The sequence below is a fragment of the Stegastes partitus genome, unplaced genomic scaffold, assembly GCF_000690725.1.
Source record: "Stegastes partitus isolate 25-593 unplaced genomic scaffold, Stegastes_partitus-1.0.2 Scaffold2440, whole genome shotgun sequence".
NCBI classification, from domain to species: domain Eukaryota; kingdom Metazoa; phylum Chordata; class Actinopteri; family Pomacentridae; genus Stegastes; species Stegastes partitus.
The window spans coordinates 28,864-49,278 of record NW_007580171.1 but is presented as its reverse complement, the minus strand read 5'-3'; the positions used below and the strand labels follow the sequence as shown (position 1 = coordinate 49,278).

The 20,415-nt window shown below is 42.0% G+C and overlaps 1 protein-coding gene across 1 annotated transcript in view; it reads left to right on the top strand.

Annotated features, from left to right (window-relative positions):
- Positions 1–1,084: 1,084 nt before the first annotated feature.
- LOC103375029 (serine/threonine-protein kinase OSR1-like) overlaps positions 1,085–20,415 on the top strand; it is a gene marked incomplete at its 5' end in the record, with an annotated part of 34,146 nt that continues 14,815 nt past the window's right edge. Inside the window, 3 exons of the mRNA XM_008305216.1 lie at positions 1,085–1,219; positions 10,426–10,534; positions 16,983–17,124. Coding sequence (XP_008303438.1) covers positions 1,085–1,219; positions 10,426–10,534; positions 16,983–17,124 — 386 coding nt within the window. The remainder of the gene's footprint in view (positions 1,220–10,425; positions 10,535–16,982; positions 17,125–20,415) is intronic.

The window sequence follows — 20,415 nt, the reverse complement described above, 5'->3', positions numbered from 1 at the left end:
TTACTTGTGTTTATGAGAAATAAATCTTTAAAAACTGGAATTTTCCTTGCTTTATAGTTACTGTTATGCTGTGTGTTGTGCTGTGAAGAATAACTGCCTGCTTTCAATTACCTGTGAACACAATTTTCACATTGTGCCACAAAAAAAAGGACATTTCTAAATAGCATAAGACCTTTGGGCTTATCCGGCGTGAGCCTCCTACCGAAGCCTCCTGGGGATGTGCTTGGTTTAGTCACCGGCTCCGATCAGGTCTGCTTCATTAGACAGGACTCTGGGAAAGCTGATTCATAATTGATGAACACACGGTTAAGCTGGACCAAAGAGAAATCGGATAAACTGTCTGAGCAGAATTCCATTTAACCTTTATGAACTCGGCAGTTTTTTGTTTAGGTGATGGATAAAAGTGAAGTTTATTATCCAGCAGTAACTATGATTTGGATGCCGACAGGGTATGGAAAGGGGCAGACAACTGAAAGGCACCCACAGGGCTTAAAGATGTGGATATTACCTGACATCACTGTGCTGTACATGCAAAAGTTTTACAACAACACAGGCGGTCTTGTATTGACTGACATGACTTTGAATGATCAACTGAGCCAGAAGGCAAATCTTTTGATTTATCTGATCTACATTTCCCCCCTCACCGATGGTCATGAGCTTTGGTTAATGATTGAAGGAATGAGATCTTGAATACAAGCAGCTGAAATGAGCTTCCTAAACAGGGTGGCTTCAATCACCTTTACAGTCAGGGTGAGAAGTTCAGACATCTGGAGGGAGCTTGAACGAGAACCGCTGTTCGTTGAAAGGTTCGGTGGTTTGGATGTTTGATTACAATGCCTCCCGGGTGCCTTCTGTTAGTGTTTTTTGGGCACATCTAACTAGAAGGAAGCCCCCATGGTACATCCAGAATATGCTGGAAAGATTGTGTATCTAATCTCACCCTGAAACACCTCAGATTCCCCCAGGAGGAGCTGCAAAACATTGCTAGAGACAGGGACTTCATTGCTTAGGCTGCTGCCATTGCAACCCAACTTCAGACGCGGTAGAAAACGGATGAATAGATGTGTAATCAGACTGATAATAGGTTGTTTTCCTGTCTGTTTTAGGGAGTGGGGCCACAGCAGTGGTTCAAGCAGCCTACTGTATACCTCGCAAGGAGAAGGTGGCCATCAAACGCATCAACCTTGAGAAGTGCCAGACCAGTATGGACGAACTCTTGGTAAGACACCCAACACTGCTCAGTGAATGCATATTAGACTGAACATTTTTGTGACCTTGTTACTTGTCACGCGTGATCAAAGGCAGCTACTGCCTTACAGCACAAGATCTCATTCAAGGCTTTGTCTCTGTGGTCAGCGCATGTGGATGGAGTTAGTTCCACCTCTGCTTTTCATTACTCGTTTTCTCTGAGCCCTCCTCCAATCATCCCTGTCACTTCAAACACTATTCTGGTTGTTCTCTGAAGGAGGACTCCACTTACTGCCAGGAAACTATTAGACCACCACAGGGATATCTTCCTGAAGACTGTATTGTGTGTTTATACCCTCAATACAATCTTGCACCGCAGCACAGCACATCATTTACTTTATGACGTGGTTTGCAATTTAGTTCAAGAGATGGAAGGATTATATCAATTTCCTCTGCACAGAAAAATAATCAGGTGCTTGTTCGTGGTTGTTGTGTGTCCCGGCTTTGTTGGGGAAAAGTAGTCTCTCGAATGAAATATGTATTTGTCAAAGCATGTACTTTTAAAATTTGTGGCTTACTTTTCAACGGTTGCTTGACAGTTCTTTTATTTTTAACCACCTTTTTTTTAGAGCAATAAAGAGGAAATATGTCGCACTACTTGGCTTGGACGCAATGTAGGGCAAAAATTATGTAGTAACTGTCAGTTCACTTTTTTAAATGTATTTTTTCCACAGCATACACACACACAGACACAGTCACTCACACACTTGATCTCAGCTTTTTATCCAACAATGGAAAATGAGCTTTTGTTCACTTAGGCTTGACGTGAGATTGATGTATTTTTCCAGTCCTCTCGAGTACTCATCCAAAAGTCTGCGAAAGTAACCTGTGGGAAATAAATATTGTGTAAGCGTATATGCGTGCAGGAAGATCATGGCTAGAGAACGCTGGCAGGTTGCTCACTATTCAATGGCAACACTATACCGAGAAGGAACCTTTCCCCACCCCCCCCGAATTCTGGAGGATGAATCAGGGGAATGTTGCTCCCGGATTCTCGGAGCAGGCGGTCACATGGAATACAGCGAGATCAGATTTCCTGCCTGTGGTCCGTTCACCCCCCCCCCCAATTCCACAGCCTGTTGGGTGCACGGTTAAACATCGAGGAAGCGTTAAATTGAACCCAGATTGCCTCTCTAAAAAAAGCAACTATAAAATAGGATGCGACAACTTTTAAAGAGGCCTGCAGGTCTTCAATCTTAAGTTTTTGGATGCCAAAAAAGCAATAATGTGTCGCATCTTTGTGTCTTCATTTGCAATGCTGTGTCGTAGTTATTCCAGGCACAAGAGTTTAATGGTCAGGTGCTTTTGAATGACTCTGGCTGGATCAGATGATTTAGAGGCTCGCTGAGAATTACACAATTGTTTCAACTTTAACGTATTTGTTGAAACTCAGAGGAAAATGTGATCCACTGTGTTACTAGCTGTTTTGTTTTTTTTTTTCTTTTAAAGCAGTACGAATCAATTTTGGACTGTAAAAGATCCCTGAATGCCTTGACGTCAGAGTGGCTGGAGACCGATACGAGGTGTGTCAGAAAAGTTCAAGGACTGGTGTCACAAAAGATTTATTTCAAAACCAAACTGCAAACTACAAGTTTTCCCCTTCAGAGTAATCCCCCTGGAGTCTAACACACTTCCCCAGCCTTCTCTGCCACATTGTCATGCACTCCTGGAAGGATTCTTCCGGGATCCTGTGCAGCTCCGTCGTCGCAGCCATCTTGATGTCGTCAGAACGGGTCCCCTTGATGACCCCCTTGAGGTTGGGGAAGAGGAAAAAAAATCCCACAGAGCCAGGTGGGGTGAGTAGGGAGGCTGCTCCAGCACGGTGATGTTCTTCTCAGCCTGGAACCGTCAGATGCTCGGGGCATTGTGAGCAGGCACGTTGTGATGGTGAAGCAGCCATGACTTGTCCTGCAGCAACTCTCACATCTTCTCGTGCACTGAACAAAGCAAAAGGATCTCTTTGTAGACGTGCTGTTTGATTGACTGAAAGGGAAAACTTGTAGTTTGTAGTTTGGGTTTGAAATATATCTTTTGTGACACCAGTCCTGGAACTTTTTTGACGCACCTCGTATTGAGGTAAAAATATGTATTTCTGGCACAGCAATCTGAATCGGACTACTACCTGACATTAAGATAACACTGTAGCACATTTTGTCATGATTTGCAGATCAGCAGCCTCTTAGTATTTATGCGTGTGTATGTGTGCGTGCTGCAGTGGGATTGAGTCATAGCGATTGTGTGTGTGTGTGTGAGGCTCTGAGTAACCGATAGTGACGTAACATTGCTTCTATAGTGGCTTCTCTGTGTGTCTGCCATCAGTGTGATTCTGTGGCACCAGTTTGTGACCCAGCACTGTATTCAGCGTGACAATAGGTCATTTATTTTTTGCTCAGTTTCAAGGTCCTCAGACACGACAAATAGTGAATAGCTCAGGCGTAATATAGGAAAACGCAATTGGCATGGACTGGTCTATTTCCTGGAAAGTGTTTCCTTACTTTGTGGGCTAAAGCAGGGTTCAGCTGGGGATTAGCATGTCGTGATCGTAAAGTTTTAGTACCATCACAAGATTGAGAGAATAAGTCACTTTCCGTTCTCTTCATGGCATTAGGCAACGCAGCATCACTCATGTCACAGTGACATTTTAAAGAGCGTCTCGCTTCCCTGTTTTACTCACATTATTTCAAAAAAACGACTGTGGGATGGCACGCAATGTTAAGAAAGTATCCGTCAAAAGTCGCTGACTGTACCAGTGTTTCAATTAGGGAGAGACAGACAGTTTTATTAGATGGGTGGGGATGATGGTTGGATGTTGTTATTGATCAGAAGTTTTGGCCCACCCTCTGGCTGCTCATCCTCCATAAATAAAGATGGAGTTGAGTTATATTTTTAATTTAGAAGCATATAACGTCTCATGTCAAAGGCTTAGAATTAAGAGAAAACCGTCTCCTATGTATCGTTAAATAGGGTGTGTTTATGTTATAGATGAAATGTTAACAGTTTTAAAACGTATATATGATTTCATTGTGACACAAAGAAGTTTCTCAGCTGCTTCTCATGGCAACATCTGTGGCATTCAAATGTTAGTGTTAAGTACCAAAGCATTTAGTAAACAGAACGCTAGCAACTGAATGTAAATTTGTATCACCGTGATCTTCTTTAATCAGTTCAGATAGATGATGGCGTTCCAACATCCAAAAGCAGTGGGAAGCATGAAATATACTAATCTAATGGCATACTGCGTGTGAATATAACACAGATGGTCATTATCTCTATTAATTTGATAATGATGGCCTACACAGGTCACCGTAAACTCTTCTTTTGATGTCTTGAATGACTCATATATTAAATCCAAACTGTAATCAGGGAATAACGAAACCATTTGTGGAGCAGATGGCTGTGCGTGTAATGCCAGACAGGTGTGTCTGTTGTGGTTTGCAGGTTGAATGCAAGGCATAAAACTGCTCTGTGTGTTAGTATGAAGTCAACACAACACCCACGACAAAATAAAGGCCAGAAGAAAGACTGTCTGGAAGACGTGTTGCGCTGTTTTTTTATCATTTGAAGCTGATCAGTCACTAAGCAGAAACTGTTTTAAATCCAAGACTGAAATTCATCAAATGTCAGCAAAAATGTGTCTGACTTGGACTTCTTTTCCCCAGACAAACTAGTGAGAATCAATTTGAAGTCTAAAAACGTGTAATTGCCACCTACCAGACATAGTTAATGATGATATAGACTGAATGAGTTTTCTCTTTCGATAAACTTCTTGATCTTGACTGAAACACTCATGCATATCTATGGATTTTTGTAGTCTGTTGCGTAGGAGGTATCAGTAAGAGAAGAGAACACCTACACACTGTCCTTTCAATTGCACTAAACTTTATTAGAAATCCAATGTTTCGGTCTTTAGACCTTCATCAGGTAAAACTGAGGAACAATGAAAATGCCAGACAGATATACCCAGCACTTAATCGGCTGAGACCAGTCAGGGAATTGTATTTCCAATAAAGTTTACTGCAAGTAAAAAGACAGTAAGAGAGAGTTCTCCCTTCTTTTATGTATGGATAAAGATCCTGATAAAACTGATGTTAGGGCTGAAGAAGTATTTCCAAAGATCCTATTTGCCTTATAGTCCCTTTTATCATCTCTGCTTTTTCACCCATCCGGTCTGTTTCTCTGAGTCAGTATCCCAGTAAAATTTATAGGCCAATGACGCAGTTCATGCAGGAGAAGTACAGGCATGACGTGCCTTTACATCAAGCAAAAGTGTTCAGAAATCTCTTTGTTTTTCCAGTCAGAGCTGAGATATCTGTAAAAACCTCCACAGAGGAAAAATTGAATCATATGTCAACGGTTGCAGGTTGAAGGTTACACAGTGAGAAGGGGTATGAATGGCTCTGAGTGATGAGAACATTTCCAGGATCTTTGCTGCAGCATAGGTTTACAGTGACCTAATCCTCACAACAAAGCGTCTCTCTCATTCTCACATTGTCTGCTGGAAAAAGATGGGAAAACCTGCCAACTGCCAGAGCACGATATCCTCCCTGTTATCCCATTGTTTTTCTTTTCTGGGGTTACCCTGGCCCACAGAGCTGTGGTGACCTGCCTCCTCACTGTGCTGAGAACAGAGGGGGGTGGGAGGGCTTCGCTGAAGCCAGTTTAGCAGCCAGCAGGCTATATCATCATTATTCCCTCTCTGCAGTATCCAGAGACAGAATGATGGGGGAGACAACCCACATCGCTCGCTGTCTGGCTCAACAGACTGGAAATTATTCAACTGTTTGATAATCAGGAGCAGCTTAGTTTAGAACCAGGGTGGTATGTGGGCTCACCTGTTGGCCAGAACATTAGTACTTGTCAATTTAAATGCAACCTGGTATGATGTCTAATAAAACCTTTCCCCTTTTATTACTATTTCAATATTGAATCATGGTCTTGTTGTCTTTTTTTTGACAAGAATTTACATGCCAAAGTGAAACATTTGTTCAGAAAAAGGAATGTCAATAAAATACAAATCTAAAACATAAAATAAACAATTGGACAAGCATTCACACCCTTATAGTCAGTGTTTAGTAAATGCACGTCTGGGAGCAGTTACAGCTTAGAGCCTGTGTCAATGCGTCTAAATCAGTCTTGCACGTCTGGACATTCCAATTTTATCCCATTCTTCTTTGCAAAACTGCTCAAGCTCCATCAGGTTACACGGGGATCGTGAGCAAACAGCCTTTTTCAAGTCTAGCCACAAATTCTTAGTTGGATTAAGGTCTGGGCTCTGACTCTGCCCCTCCAGAATATTCACTTTATTATCTTTAAACTTCTGTGTAGCTTTGGTTGTCTACTTTTGGTCACTGTCTTGCTGGAAAAAAACAGTCTTTATTGCAGTTCTTTTGCAAAACTGCACCAGATTGTCCTCCAGGATTTCCTATACTTTGTTGCATTCATTTTATAGTCTACTTTTACAAGCCTTCCAGGGCCTGCCAATGCATCTCCAAATAATGATGTTGCCACCACCATGCTACACGGTGGGGACGGTGTGTTTGTGATCATGTGCAGTGTTTCATGTCCGTAGAACATAGCGTAAACCAAAAAGCTCAATTTTGGTCTCATCAGGCAAAAGAATCTTCTTCCATTTGACTTTAATGTCCCCCACATGCCTCCTGAGCTCTCCTTTAATGTGAGCTTTATTCAACGGTGGCTTTCTCTTTGCCACTCTCCCATAAAACTTTCACTCCAATCAAAGTAAAGGCAACAGTTGCTGTACACATAATCTCTCCCATTACAGCTGCTAAAGCTTGTAACTCCCTCAGTCCGGTCATAGGTGTCTTGGTGGAATTGTTCTTTTGTCTTTGTGGTGTTGTTACAACCAGGGGTACTGATTCACCAGTGACTGGACTTTCCAGATACAGGCGTCTTTATGCTACAATGACGTAAGGCACTCAGATGATCTCCATTTCAGTAATTGTATGACATCTATGACCAACTGACTGCACCTCTATTGAATTAGGTGAGTTGCTTTGAAGGAGGTGTGTACCTATGGAATCACTTGTTTCACATCCTATATTTTTAATTAATTGGCATTACTTGGTAGAAATCTGTTTTTACTTTGTAATGAAAAAGTATTTTTTTTCTGAATTGACCATGATTAAATGGTGAAAAGCAATAGAAGAATGAAACTTTCGAGGTGGGGAATTCTTTTTTATAGGCTCTGTAGCTTGTAAATTTCTTAATCTCTTCTATTTTTTGACTGTCAGTCCTCAGAACAGTTGACCTTACAGGTCTGTGTGCATTTAAACATGTCTATACCTGTCATAGTCTGATGACTTTCATGCAGAGTCTGTATCCACCCTTATTATGACTCGGTTCATGTTTTTATCCCTTCTTGGTCAAATGCCTTGTAGAGACACCATGATGTCCCTTGTCTGCCGTAGTACTTCTTGTTGAAGGCTGTAACTGAAGACCACAGGCTCAATAGTGATGGCTTCACAGCAGAGGCACACTGCTGCTAATGCACATTGTGTAAGCTAAGCATTTATGCTGATGGAATATCTGACTTCGATTGCTTACTGTTTGACCTACGAGCATCTATCGATTGATGGCTTTTACAAATGTTTTCAGCTTGAGTGTTAAGGTTTCTCCTTTGACAGGCTTTTGGTTGTCATGGTAAAAAAAAATCAATACTTGTATTCGAAACACTAGGAAATTCGAGGAAATATGATAAATTGTGGTAAAACCCACCATAAGTTCCGAAGGTCGATACTGATTGTACTTCGGTGCATCCAGTACAGAGTTTCTAAAGGTTTGGGACATGTTTAGGATAGCTTAGCACAAAAACTGGAAAAATGGGGGGAAAGCTCACCTAGTTATATTAGTTGTGGTATATTAAGTCATAAGGTGCAGTGTGTTGGTGTGTGACATGTTTGACACATACACATTAATTTAATGTCAGTGTTTTCTTTTGACTCTGGGTTTGATGTGCAAGAATTGTATTCCCCACTTATTCCTTCAAATATTAAAAATGTTCAGGTGAAATGCTACTATTGTGAACAATTCTGAGTTTGCATTGTAACATTTATCTGTACCGATTAATTGTGATATCGACATATTAAATACCCTGCTTATAAAACATAGCCCATGTCGATAAAATCACTTGTTTTGAACTTGCATAAATCCGACATTAGAACTTCTTACGTAAATTTTGGTCACATACCTGTTTAGTTGGTGTACTGTAGTAAATGAGTAAGGAAACTTGATGGTATGCTGAGCTAGCGTCTACTTTAGCCTGCATGTGAGGTGTTTAGATGACATGGTTTTAATTGTAGTGTCTATCAGTAATAGTCTTTCAATCATTGTCTATTCTATCTATTAAGCAGATGTTCAGCAACTGAGGCTCTAGAAGATTCATTGAATTCAGGTGAAGAAGAACCTTAAGTCTTATTCTGATGTATAGATTTGTACGTTACCAGAAATATAGCATAATGTTCAAAAGAAAGCAGTGCTGTTTGTATAAAATCAGTGAATAATCTTGATCTCAATATTGATCAAGATAATCGTTATTATCATTCTGGTCATAATCTTGCATCCCTGCACTCATGATTAGACAATAGCTGCAAATTATTATTAATGTCATTAGTGGTTAATCTGTCTTTCATAGTGTTTTGAGATCTTAAATAATCAGGAAATGTTAGAAAATTCTTCAATTTCCCGTAGAGCTGAAGGTGATATTTTCTGAAACCTTGTTTTTTTTGTTTTTTTCCAACCAGCAGTCCAGAATCCAAAGAATTTCATTTGCTTGATAGTTTGCTGAATAAAATGGCAAATATTAATTTTGAAGATGGTAAAAAACTTTTTTTTTTTAATGAATGAGTGTTCAGTTACTTTATTCACTGCCAGTAGCTTTCTGTCCACTAACACTTGTATCTGAATTACTGCCATTATGTCAGCTCTAAATAAACTTCATCTTTGTTTTCAAAGGAACTAGGATTTTCAGTTTGGTAATATTGTAGTATTTTAACTGTTCTTTCCCTGTAATATAAACATTAGTTGGCACTTCATAAAAACCTTCAAACTTATTTGCAGCACAGGGTTTTCGAGGGTTTATTTTCAGAAAAAACAGGAAAATGCATAGATTTCTGTCAAATAAGGTAACGCAGACTTATTGCCTTTACTGCACGCACATCGATCACGTTTAGTGTTTTGTGTTGTCACCCCCCAAAGGCCCATCCTGAGCTGGAAAAACCCGGCAGTATTATTCTTGGACGACCGCAAGGATTTAATAACTGGTTAGCTGTATTAACCTGATACCCTGATAACTCACTTCAGTTAGGTCTCAAGTACTTACATCCCTTTTGATCGCAACAAGTACAAAGATGTCGTGGTTCACATGCAGAATGTAACTGTGGGGCTCCAGCTACAGGTTCTACCATTTGTCAAGTGCTCAAGTACTCAAGAGCAGAAACAAATGCGAAACCTCTTTGAGTCAGTGGTCCCACCTCCGAAGTCAGCTTGATTTTATTTCTCTCAGGAAGCTTGTCTATCCTCAAATGACTTTTGGACTGGTGCTGAAGTGATGGATTAGACTTCAGTGCCAGCATTACCTCAGCTCCTCTGCTTTCCAAGTGTGCGCGCGCGCACACACACACACACACACACACACACACACACACACACACACACACAGAGGAAGAGCTTTACAGCTGTATAAAGGCTGAGTACTGGCTGTTTTTTTTGTTTTTTTTGCTTCTGCATAGATGTGCATTACAATGACCTAGCCTATTTCTCTTCTGACTACTGACGTCATGATGATCTTAAGTATCGCACTAAATTTCAAGAATAGCTGAAGCATCAAAGGAAAAAGCATTTATTGTGACTGCATTCAGTTTAGTTCCTCACAGCTTTTGGAAAAAAGTCGAGTAAGAATATTTAGCGTCAGTTCAACTCACTCATACCATATCTTCTAACTGCTCTACAAATGTTTGTTTTCTTCAAGACTCACGTCATTAATAAAATTGCATTGGCTGTGTTGTAATGTTTCAACCTATTTCCACCAAAAGCTGATGTCACAGCGTGTTAACAGATTACACCAGCTTTATCTAACCAATGGAAAATAAATTCATAGTCTGTCATCAAACAGTTCTGATTAATTGGATTTTGTCTCTTTCATCTTTTCTTCTCTAACAGAAAGAGATTCAGGCCATGAGCCAGTGCCACCACCCCAACATCGTGTCTTACTACACCTCCTTTGTGGTAAAGGATGAGCTGTGGCTGGTTATGAAGCTGCTCAGTGGTGGTAAGTACGCAGTATAAATCTTTTAAGAGCTTTAAAGCTTTTATTACACTGCCCTCGACTTATGCCTGCCAATCTGACTATCTATATCATGGACAGACAAATAAATAAATGTGATTGTTTGCTAATGAAAAAGAAATTACTGTCTGAGACGGGGCCCAGAGGATGATTTGGCTTGCCCTGCTAGCCTTAACTCAGTATGGGCTTGGCCTCTCATAATGAGAGGGGGCCAGTAGGAAGAGCTGGGCTACTTGCTGTAAAGGATGTGATTGCAGGGAATATGACAACAGTGATCCTCATTGTGCCCCTTGTGAGCTGCAGCTCTTTCCGGGCTTTAACTCAGTACAGTGCAGCAGCTAATGACAGGGCAGAGGTAATAACAGCCCACAGGCTGGTGTCATGGCATCCATGTGGCAGCGCTGCAATTAACTAGTGAGAGGAGCGTGAAGAGGAGGCCACCATGGAGGCTAAAACCTCAGAATGCAACAATTGCATCTGGATCTAATTGTGTTTTTGGGTTTTATTTTTGTGAGCAGCATTGTAAAACAAATTATAAAACTACAGTAACTGATAAAGTATTTGTTGTTCTCCATCAACCTGTGGGGGAGAAGAGATTTTAACCAAGACCGTTTAGAGCTGCTAGACACAAACAGCATGCAGATGAAGGTGTCCTGTGCCAAACATTTGATAAGCAAGAAGGAGCAACTTGATGAAAGCAAAGGTTATCTGTTTACAGAGATGCACAAAATTGCTACTCATCTCCCTTTCCACCCTGGTTTCATCTCACACACTTAATTATCCTGGTACAAATGTACACAGATACATCCACACACTAAACATTTACACTCTATTTCTGCCCTCCCTTGTTTCTCTCAGGTCCCCTGTGTAAACAGCGTCCCACTGTAACGGATAGTGCCCAGGTGGCATGCCTGGCTCCCTCAGATGCACTTGAGTCATGAGCCCATTGGCAGCCGCGTTGCAGCTGGGCCCAGGGCACAGTGCCCGCCAAGCGACGCTTGAGCAGACGGCCAGCCTCACAGCAGGAGCAGACACTACTTAAGATGGCCTCTCTCATTCCCCTTATCCTAGTTAAACAGGGGCCCTTGATGTTGAGTTTTATTGTGTGGAGTAATTAAATGATGGCCATGGCGACGTCTGCCATGGAGACAGACCTCAAATGAGGTCGAGTTTATAGACCATCACTCCACAGGGCAGAGCATACCAGCCCAGAGGAAGGCCAAGTCCTGTCTGCTCCTCCGGCTTGATGGAGCGTAAGAAACCCTCCACCCTCCGACTCCATCCTGTCTTGTGCCTTCCGCTTTTGAAAAACGAATAACAGCTCGACAGTTGATCTGACAAAGCTCTGACAAGCTTTTATAGTGACGGCTTATTGTAGAAGTGCAACATGATGGATGCACATTCCTACAGGTGTCATTGCTAATGGAGAACAATGTTAGATTACATACCGTCTTACTCACTCGCACCAGCTTAGCTAAATAATTAGCAGATGTTTCCAAAAGCAGTATGTAAACAATCATGTCAGGGTAGCCTCTTTTTAATATGCCTGAGACACTAATTTTACTGATGACAAGCAACTTGTATTTTTGTGACATATTTTGGATGCTATTTTTGACTGTTGCTGTGCTACAGGCTTGGGGCTCTAGTAGATAATACGCTGTTGTGTTTCACCAGTACATTCATTCCCAGCTAGGAGTATTTGTACCCCAGGGTGTGCAACAATGTGAGACTGATCTTTAGTATATTTGTTACAGCAGTTCTTATAAACTACAAACTCCGGCAGACCAACAAGGTCAGTTAGTTGTATCGTCTACGTGACTGGGGTGGGCGGTATTTTTTGGCATTATTGGGGGGAAAAAAACTCCATGATAACCTTTCAGAATTTTGTAATTCATGTGGTCTGAGAGGAAACATCTGCACCTCTTCTTGGCTCCGTTTTCAAGCTTTAGAAATATTTAGCCAATCTTGGGCGTTTTCGCCCATAACAGGTGAGATCACAACTAAGTCAGTGGAAAGAGGAGGATGTGGTGCTGTAACGGGTCGGCCAGGTTCGAGTCTAGTGTGACGCCACAAATCAATGTAGACTTTTAGCTCGACTATCTTTGCGGATTTGAACCTCCTCTGGTTCGAGGGACTTAGAAAAGAGGGAAGAGGGAGGAGTGTATCTTTTTTATTGCCTTTTTCAGATTCCTGCCTAACCCAACTTTAAGACCATATATAGTTAATTAGAGGGTGTGAAAGCCAATGAGCCAAGAAACCAAAATTGATCACTAAAAGTAATGAATAAATGGGTGCAGTTTCTTAGTTGTATGCCACTTTAACTAGTTGTAAAACACTTTTTTCACCTGTGGCCCGTAAACTGCATTTTATTGGTCTTCAACTGGTCTGTTCCACTCTTAACTGACAGCAGTGTCATAACACTGTTAACTGGCATATACCACTGGAACGAGAGCAGCATATGATTAGTCACCTTTTCATCTTGGTGTTGCTCAGAATTTATCTTGTATGGTGAATTAAAAAATTCCGAATAGTAAGTTAGCGGTGATGCTTTTTAAACCAATCCTAGGTCCCATTACAGTATCCTGTTGTAGGCATTATGTCATGAGTTCACACAACTCAACCAAGAGATCTGTTCTGCATTCAGGACAGACCTCCTCCCCGACAAATCCGTTCAAGGCCGAACCTGTAGAGCTGAGTTTCGAAGTAGATGTGCTGCAGGCGTAGGGCTTTTCAGGAAATTCCTGTTCTGTATGTGACATGTGAACAACTGTTTCTTTAGAGTGCCGCATAACCTGTCACTGACTGAATTCACATCGGGGAGGAAACCCACAGGGACAGAATATGAGTCATGCCAAAGCAAGCAGAGGAATGTGTTCCCAGAAAATTAATGTGAAGCTCTCCCCGACCTATCATGCCTGCTGCTGAGCTCAGTCGCATGCTACTCTGCGTAGACTCCAGCTAAAGGCAGATTCTTATTCAGTGGGTTTGTCACATCATAAGGTGGCCCTCAACTATTGCCAAAATTCTGACAGGGAGCAAGAATGAAGATGATGAAACTCTGTTTTACGTGCAGAATTATCTTTGTTCACTTTTGTGTCATATTGGGCTTTCCCTTTGAGAAAATTGTGTAAGTAATTAAAAGTTCGGCCTGAGCCAACAACCCTTCTCTAACGCCGCCCATACCTTGCTGCAGTCCTTCCCATGCCCCACCCTCACTTTCCTCCTCCGACTTTACTTGGCATTCCACATGGGCCTTTAGCACAGTTGGCACCAGCTCTATTCTCCTTCGTCCACCTCCCATATCCTCTCTCCCCGCCCCTTTTACTCTCTCATCCTCTCCCTCGGTCCCAAAGCTCCTGCTCTGACCAGGAAAACAGAACGGCTGTAAAGGTGATGTTCTTGGATGAAGCGGAGTTGAGCAGGGTTATGTTGAATCCCTGGCTTTTACACGGGTACAGTTTTTGTTTAAAGTCCTAAGAAAGGGAGAGATTTGGTTAATCCAGCATGTAACTGAAGTGATGATTTGGCATTTTCCTGAGTATTTGCATGCTGTACAGTTCACTCCGCTGTCAAGACTTAATTTATTCCTAGAGATTCGTATAAACTCTTCCTCTGGGGTTTTGGACATGCACCGCTCGAACCAGGCCAACAGGTGTCGTTTGTCTTGCCTTTCCCATGCAGAATGAACCTTTGGATTGTTAACCTGTCAGTCAGTGTCAGCTTGCTGAAACAGCCTAATGAGGCATGAAGAGTTCAATCAGATGAATTTGAAAGAGGCTGACAAGGCTGGCATTTAGTGATCCTCCAAAGCCCGCATCACGCTGTGCTTGTCAGCACTTCAGGACCTTTTCCTAGAGCCACCTCAGCTTAAAGGAGACTTGTCAGTGTATAATTTGTGAAAATTATTTGCTCGACACTGTTTGTCTTGCTTTAACCTCTTTGTATATCTTTAGTTTCCTTAAAGAAAATGGGTGACAATTTGGGAAACAAATGAACATGTTTATTAGTGAGCTTTAGATGTACAGTAGAGAGGTTTTGTTTTCTGTGGACAGGATCTGGCTTTCTTTAAGTTAAACTGAGTTAGCCAGCTGCAGGCAGTAGCATCACGCTGAGCGTAAAGACTTCATGGCAAGAAGGCGAATTAGCACATTTCTCAAAATGTCAAACTATTTCTTTAATGATATAAAGATAAAATGGGGCTGTAACTTTTCATATCCAGTTGAGCAAGACTATAAGGTCAGACACATTAACTACTTGGCCCCTTTCTCATGTAATCACACATTCATTTGTGAGCTCATTAGGACTGCATTTCCATCTAATTTGGACTCGGCTCGATTCCCTCTCAGCTCCTTCCTCGTTGTCACCTGTCACTTCTTGTCACTACCTCTCCTCCCTCCAGCCATTTCAGACATGGAGATGAAAATCAGACCGAGTGCAGAAGCACAGAGAGAGGAGGAGAACCGTGTGTGAAGGAGGAACAGAGAAGGAAAATCAAACAGGCAGCCTTTTCTCAATGAGCTTCAAAGAGCTGTCACATCAGAGACGCTAGGCTGCACTCTTCCTACACTCTCCTCTCACTTTTTTTTTTTTTCCCCCCCTCGATTCACTCACTCACATCCTCACATATACACCCACTGTCTCACACACTCAGACACACATCCAGGATGCTTTTTCCCGCCTTCCCTCCACCGCCTTCGCTTTGAATGGGTTTGTCTTCTCTCCCTCGGTGCTGAATCACATTTTCTTCTGTGCACTGTCACTGCACGAAGAACCCGTTGAACTCAGCGCCTCTCCCTCACTCCCTTCTTACTCTGCCTTTCTGTCTCGCTGTGTCTGCGACTGTGCAATAACGCTGTCTAGTCTCAGGTGGCCCATCATCCGTGGCTCCCCTGGGTAATGCAGTGAGTGCTCGACTGAGTGCCGCGGGCGAGGACATCCTGAAATGATTGAGCAAATAAATATCTTTGCACCCCTAGCCTGGCACTGTTGCTAAAACACAATCAATTTAATCCTGGAATTGTGTCATGAACAGTTTCTGGACCTTGAAGAAGCCATTTCCAGCTTTTGTTTGCAAGTGCTGCAGCTGAGGTTGGGTGTGTGTGTGTGTGTGTGTGTTAGAGAGGCAGGGACAGACAGACAGTGTGCCAGAGTGATGTTTGTGTTGGTGTATCACTGCAGCACAATAAAGCTTGTCAGGCAAGTGACACTCTTTTGGCTCCTCTGCTTTGTCCCCATTCACCAGTGTTGTCCAATTTTGTGTCATACCGAATGCAAATACTGAACCTCTTTTCAGAGAGATGTTCTTTATTCTGTGGAAAGTCGCACAAAGGAAATCATACACCGACAGCAGTCTGACTTTTCAGCCAGAGCACTCCTTTATGCAGCAGGAGCCAGGCTGTGGGAGACATGGCGACCTGTCTTTTTTAGCCCTAACCAGGCCAGGTCAGTTAGCAGAGCTGCACTGGTTCTCCATTTAGCGAAGACAAAAGCAACTGTTTGACTTATACCCTCAAATATTAACCTGCACACTTAGTGTGGAGCAGATTTCTGCTCTGTTGCAACGTCATTAAAGTCTGATTCGCGCCTAAATAATGAATTTGAACAAGTTAAAGTGAGCTGCAGCGAGGCAGACTGTAATGACGATATGATTAAGAGTTAAATCCTGGAGCTATAGACAGCAAATAATAGAGTGTCTCTGACAGTAGCCATGGTGATTTTAACTCTGCACATTTTGTGACTATAAGCTTTGAATTCAACATTCAGATGGAGCTCATTTGCATGAAAAATCACAAACAAACTTTGTGTGTGTCTCTACACTCTACATTAAAGTTAGTAGACCAAAAAATGTCATAAGTTCAGGTGCCGATGCTTTTTTCTCCTTCAGACTTAAAAATCATAGATTGCACGGCATAAATTTGTTTCAGCGAGTGGCTTTACCCTTTAAAATGTATGGTAATGAATGCTCTGTCTCGTCTCCCTCCGTGATTGGTTTGTTTTGCCATGGCCGAGTTTAAAGGTCACGCTGCTGTTTACGGGTTAGGACTTTCTGACTTGACACAACTAAATCATTTGGATTTTCAATAAAATCCTTTTTTTTGTTGTTTTTTTACTGGAACTGGGAAAAAAATGGTCCTTGTGTCCTCAAAATCTAATTTACCCAAACAATATAAGATTATACATGAATTAACTTAACTGAATATCTGCCAATCCAACGGGAAGTATGCGTTTTCATAAATGTGTTTTTGTTGAGAGTCATGTTGTCATCAGTTGCAACCAGAAAAAATTGTTTCATTGGCCTTTTTTGGGGGGGATGGGTTTGCTTTTCTGTCTGACTGTCTGCTGTTGACAATCACAAATGTACTTTTTTAGCATAGATAAAAGAATGATGTTGTAAGTCTAGCCTTTTTATCAACCAGGTTTGTTTGTTTTCCAGGCTCAGTGCTGGATGTGATCAAGCATATCATCTCGCGAGGCGAGCACAAGACGGGCGTCCTGGACGAGGCCAGCATAGCCACCGTGTTGAAAGACGTGCTCGAGGGCCTGGAGTACCTACACAAGAATGGACAGATCCACAGGTAGCGAGACTTGTTCCCCTCCACACTGGTACCATAATAAAACTGACACAGGACCTTTTATCACTGCTAAACACACAGGCTTTATTAGACTTCACCTTAACGATTTATAGAGCAGAAGTACTTCTAAGTCTGCTTCTGACTTCCTCTTCTGTCTCCCACCTCGATTACACATGTCATTATGTTTTTATAGTGGACAATCTGTGTTGTGCAATGCATTATCAAAACGCTGCATTGTCAGGCTTCCACTATGGAAGAGGCTGCTGCTGGAATAAATTTACATTTTAATGAAGAACTAAGCATTTTCTTGAGATGACTATGAATTCATGTTTTGAAGATATAAATTTCATATTAATGAATACATATGTCACATGGCGACGTCGTTACAAAATGTTCTCCTTTCGTTGGGCTCATTAATGTACACGGTGACATTACAGGCTATTTTTAAACATTATGGTGATGAATTATATCATTATGTGCCATTTATCTTGATCGGGCTTCTGTTTTCTTCTATTTTTAAATCATCTTGTCGCGTATTTCTTCCGTCTTAGTCGAGAAAATGAGGGAAATCTCTGGCAACCTGTGCAGAGTAGTTCATTTTGTTAATACATGGTCGAGTTCAAAATACAATATGCTGTAGCGGTTTGCATTCTTCAACGGATTAGACGTATGACTGCACCCAGGAAATTTTCAGACAGCCACTTTGACTTCTAAAGGTCAGGGACGATCCTGGGATCTGTCCAGCGATGAGTCGGTATACTTCACCGATGGGACTGCGACAAACGTTCCAGAAGAAGTGGCAGTAATTATGAGTTTATGGTTTGCCATTATAGAATGGTTATGAATGAAAATCACTTCACCTAATTTCCATTTTTTCCTCAACACACGATATAAGGAGTGAACGGTTTAATAAAACTTTAAATTGGAAACTTCTGCAAGATGTCTGTAAGTAGATCAACACTTCCAGGCCAATAAACGGTAAAGAGCTACTTTATTAATATGTATAAGTGAAATGAGTCAATAGCAGATTTGCATGCAACAGGGAATGTGATCCTGAAAGCTCTCCACTTCAGTTCAAGACCTGGCTAAGTCACTGCTCTCAGGCTGTTACAATGAACTCTAAAGCCTTCACAACGCTGCTTATGCATTTAATATTCATTACTCACTTTTTCATACTCCTCCTCTGTTCTCCCACCGGCACACACACATAGCTGAGGACAGGCTACATGTGTAAATAATGCATCGCATTTTGGCTTGGTTAAGTGCTCAGCAGCTTTCAGAGTAGCATACCAATGAGAAACAGAGAGAGGCTTGATTGACTGTGAGCCCGGATGAGGAATGTATTGTCATCAGCCGCGTAGATGAAGCAAATAAACAATCAGCTCATTAGGCTGCTAATTAGAAAACTGCTGTGCCCTAGAAAATATAGGTAGAGACGTGAGGTATTAGCGTACTCACTGTTTAAATTACTGGGTTAATTAAAAGGAAAAATCCACTGCAATGTGCTTCTGCTGCAGGATGTAAGTATCCACTTTCAGCAGAATGTGACGGGGTTATCGGTCAGTGCCAGAGAGAGGGAAATGTTTTTCCTGAGCAAAACCCGCCGTTAACACTGTGCCCTGTTTTAAGGAGACATTAGGGAAACGAGAATAGATCATTAATTCACCACACCACTTCATCCCAAGACTCTGAGGTGTGATTTGTGAGAAAGAAAATGTGAAGTAATCCCCCAACGGTGAAAATCGTTGACATGCTGAGATCGGAGGGGCCACGGTCAGTTGATCGGTGTCTGCTGATGTAAATTTGCGCATATGGCCGTGTGTGTTCACCTTGTGTAAGCTGGATCATATGAGTCGGAGCCTCGGGGCAGGGGTGAGGAAAGAGTCAAGGGGGTGAGGCTGTATACGGAGGAAGAAAGAGAGAAAAGTGTCACATGATACGCTGCATCCAGCCCGGGACGGCAGGAAAGCAATTAGAGTCTTACGGCCTGGGGTCTAGGCTCAACTGGAGACATTTACCACAAAACGGCGAACTGCTCCACCTCCTCATTCACAGCAGCTCGGAAAGTCAGTGATTCAAAGGTGACACTTGTCTTCTAACTTCTGCAGCAGGTAGACATCATACACATGACAAGAGATGAATTCTACTTGTTCTCAGTTGTGTCAGTTGAATTGTATAAAATCAGCCTTCAAGTTAATTATTGAAATGCCTCCTAGACAGCAGAGATCTTGCTGCTGTGGTGAGCTCTTGCTCGTCTCTGAAACCTTACTTGACTTATGAGATGCGTGGGAGGGCTTTGCCCGGCAAATTACTCAGTGTGTGGTACAGTAATGATAAGGTAATGGTTGTCTCTGGGAGCAAAGAGGCTCCTGCTGTGCATTTCAGAAAAGTTGGCTAAATAAAAAATAACACATTGATTTGGAAAAACATGAGTATGAAATCCAACAGAGTGGAAAAAGCAATCAAAATACAGATGCAGAGGGAAGATAATTTGGTGGTCAACAGGGTATTCTTAAAAGAGGGGAGGATGGAAAAGGTATTTCATCCCTATAAGAGACCCACAGGGTTTCTAATAAACCCTCTTTTACGGCCCTGTTAGGGGCAATGTGTGCCTGGCACCAGGATGTAATGTCATAGGAGGTGACCCGGCGGAGCTGCAAGGTGCGACGGCTGCCAGATGAGGATGATAAATCTTCTTGGCAGTTTCATACCAGGGCTGTTCCCACCTGGCTACTGGCTGGCTATCATTTCAGTAGGTCATAAATATGAAGAGACCATACATATTTTGTTGAATTTTCAACGTCTTTTAGTTACATAACAGCTTCTAGGTTTTAGCAACATGTGCCTCCACACAGAAACAAACATATTATGCCAGTTATTCTTCAGGCTCAAGCTCACCTACTTCTGTAACATATGGCTAGATAACTACTTGGAGTTGGAACTTGAAGGTTGTTTTTTTTTGTCTGTCTGCTACAGTATTTCTTTGAACTTGTATGGTGCATTGTGTCACCACCTCCTCCTCCTCCCTCCTCCTCTTCCTCTCCTGTGAATGTTAATGACTGTCTGCACTCTGCAGCCTTTTTCTCCGAGCATTACAATCTGCTGCAGTGAACCATAGCCTCCATGGTTCTTGAATGAGTGCAGGAGGTACAATCAGATCGCCTTGATCACTCTTTGTGAATGATTCAGCGTCACATGTTGTCCGTTATCACAGTGGAGCATATTAAAGTGAAGATCCACTTTAAAATAATGCTGTGCATTCTTTCTCAGGTTTTAATTTGGTTCTGTGAATTT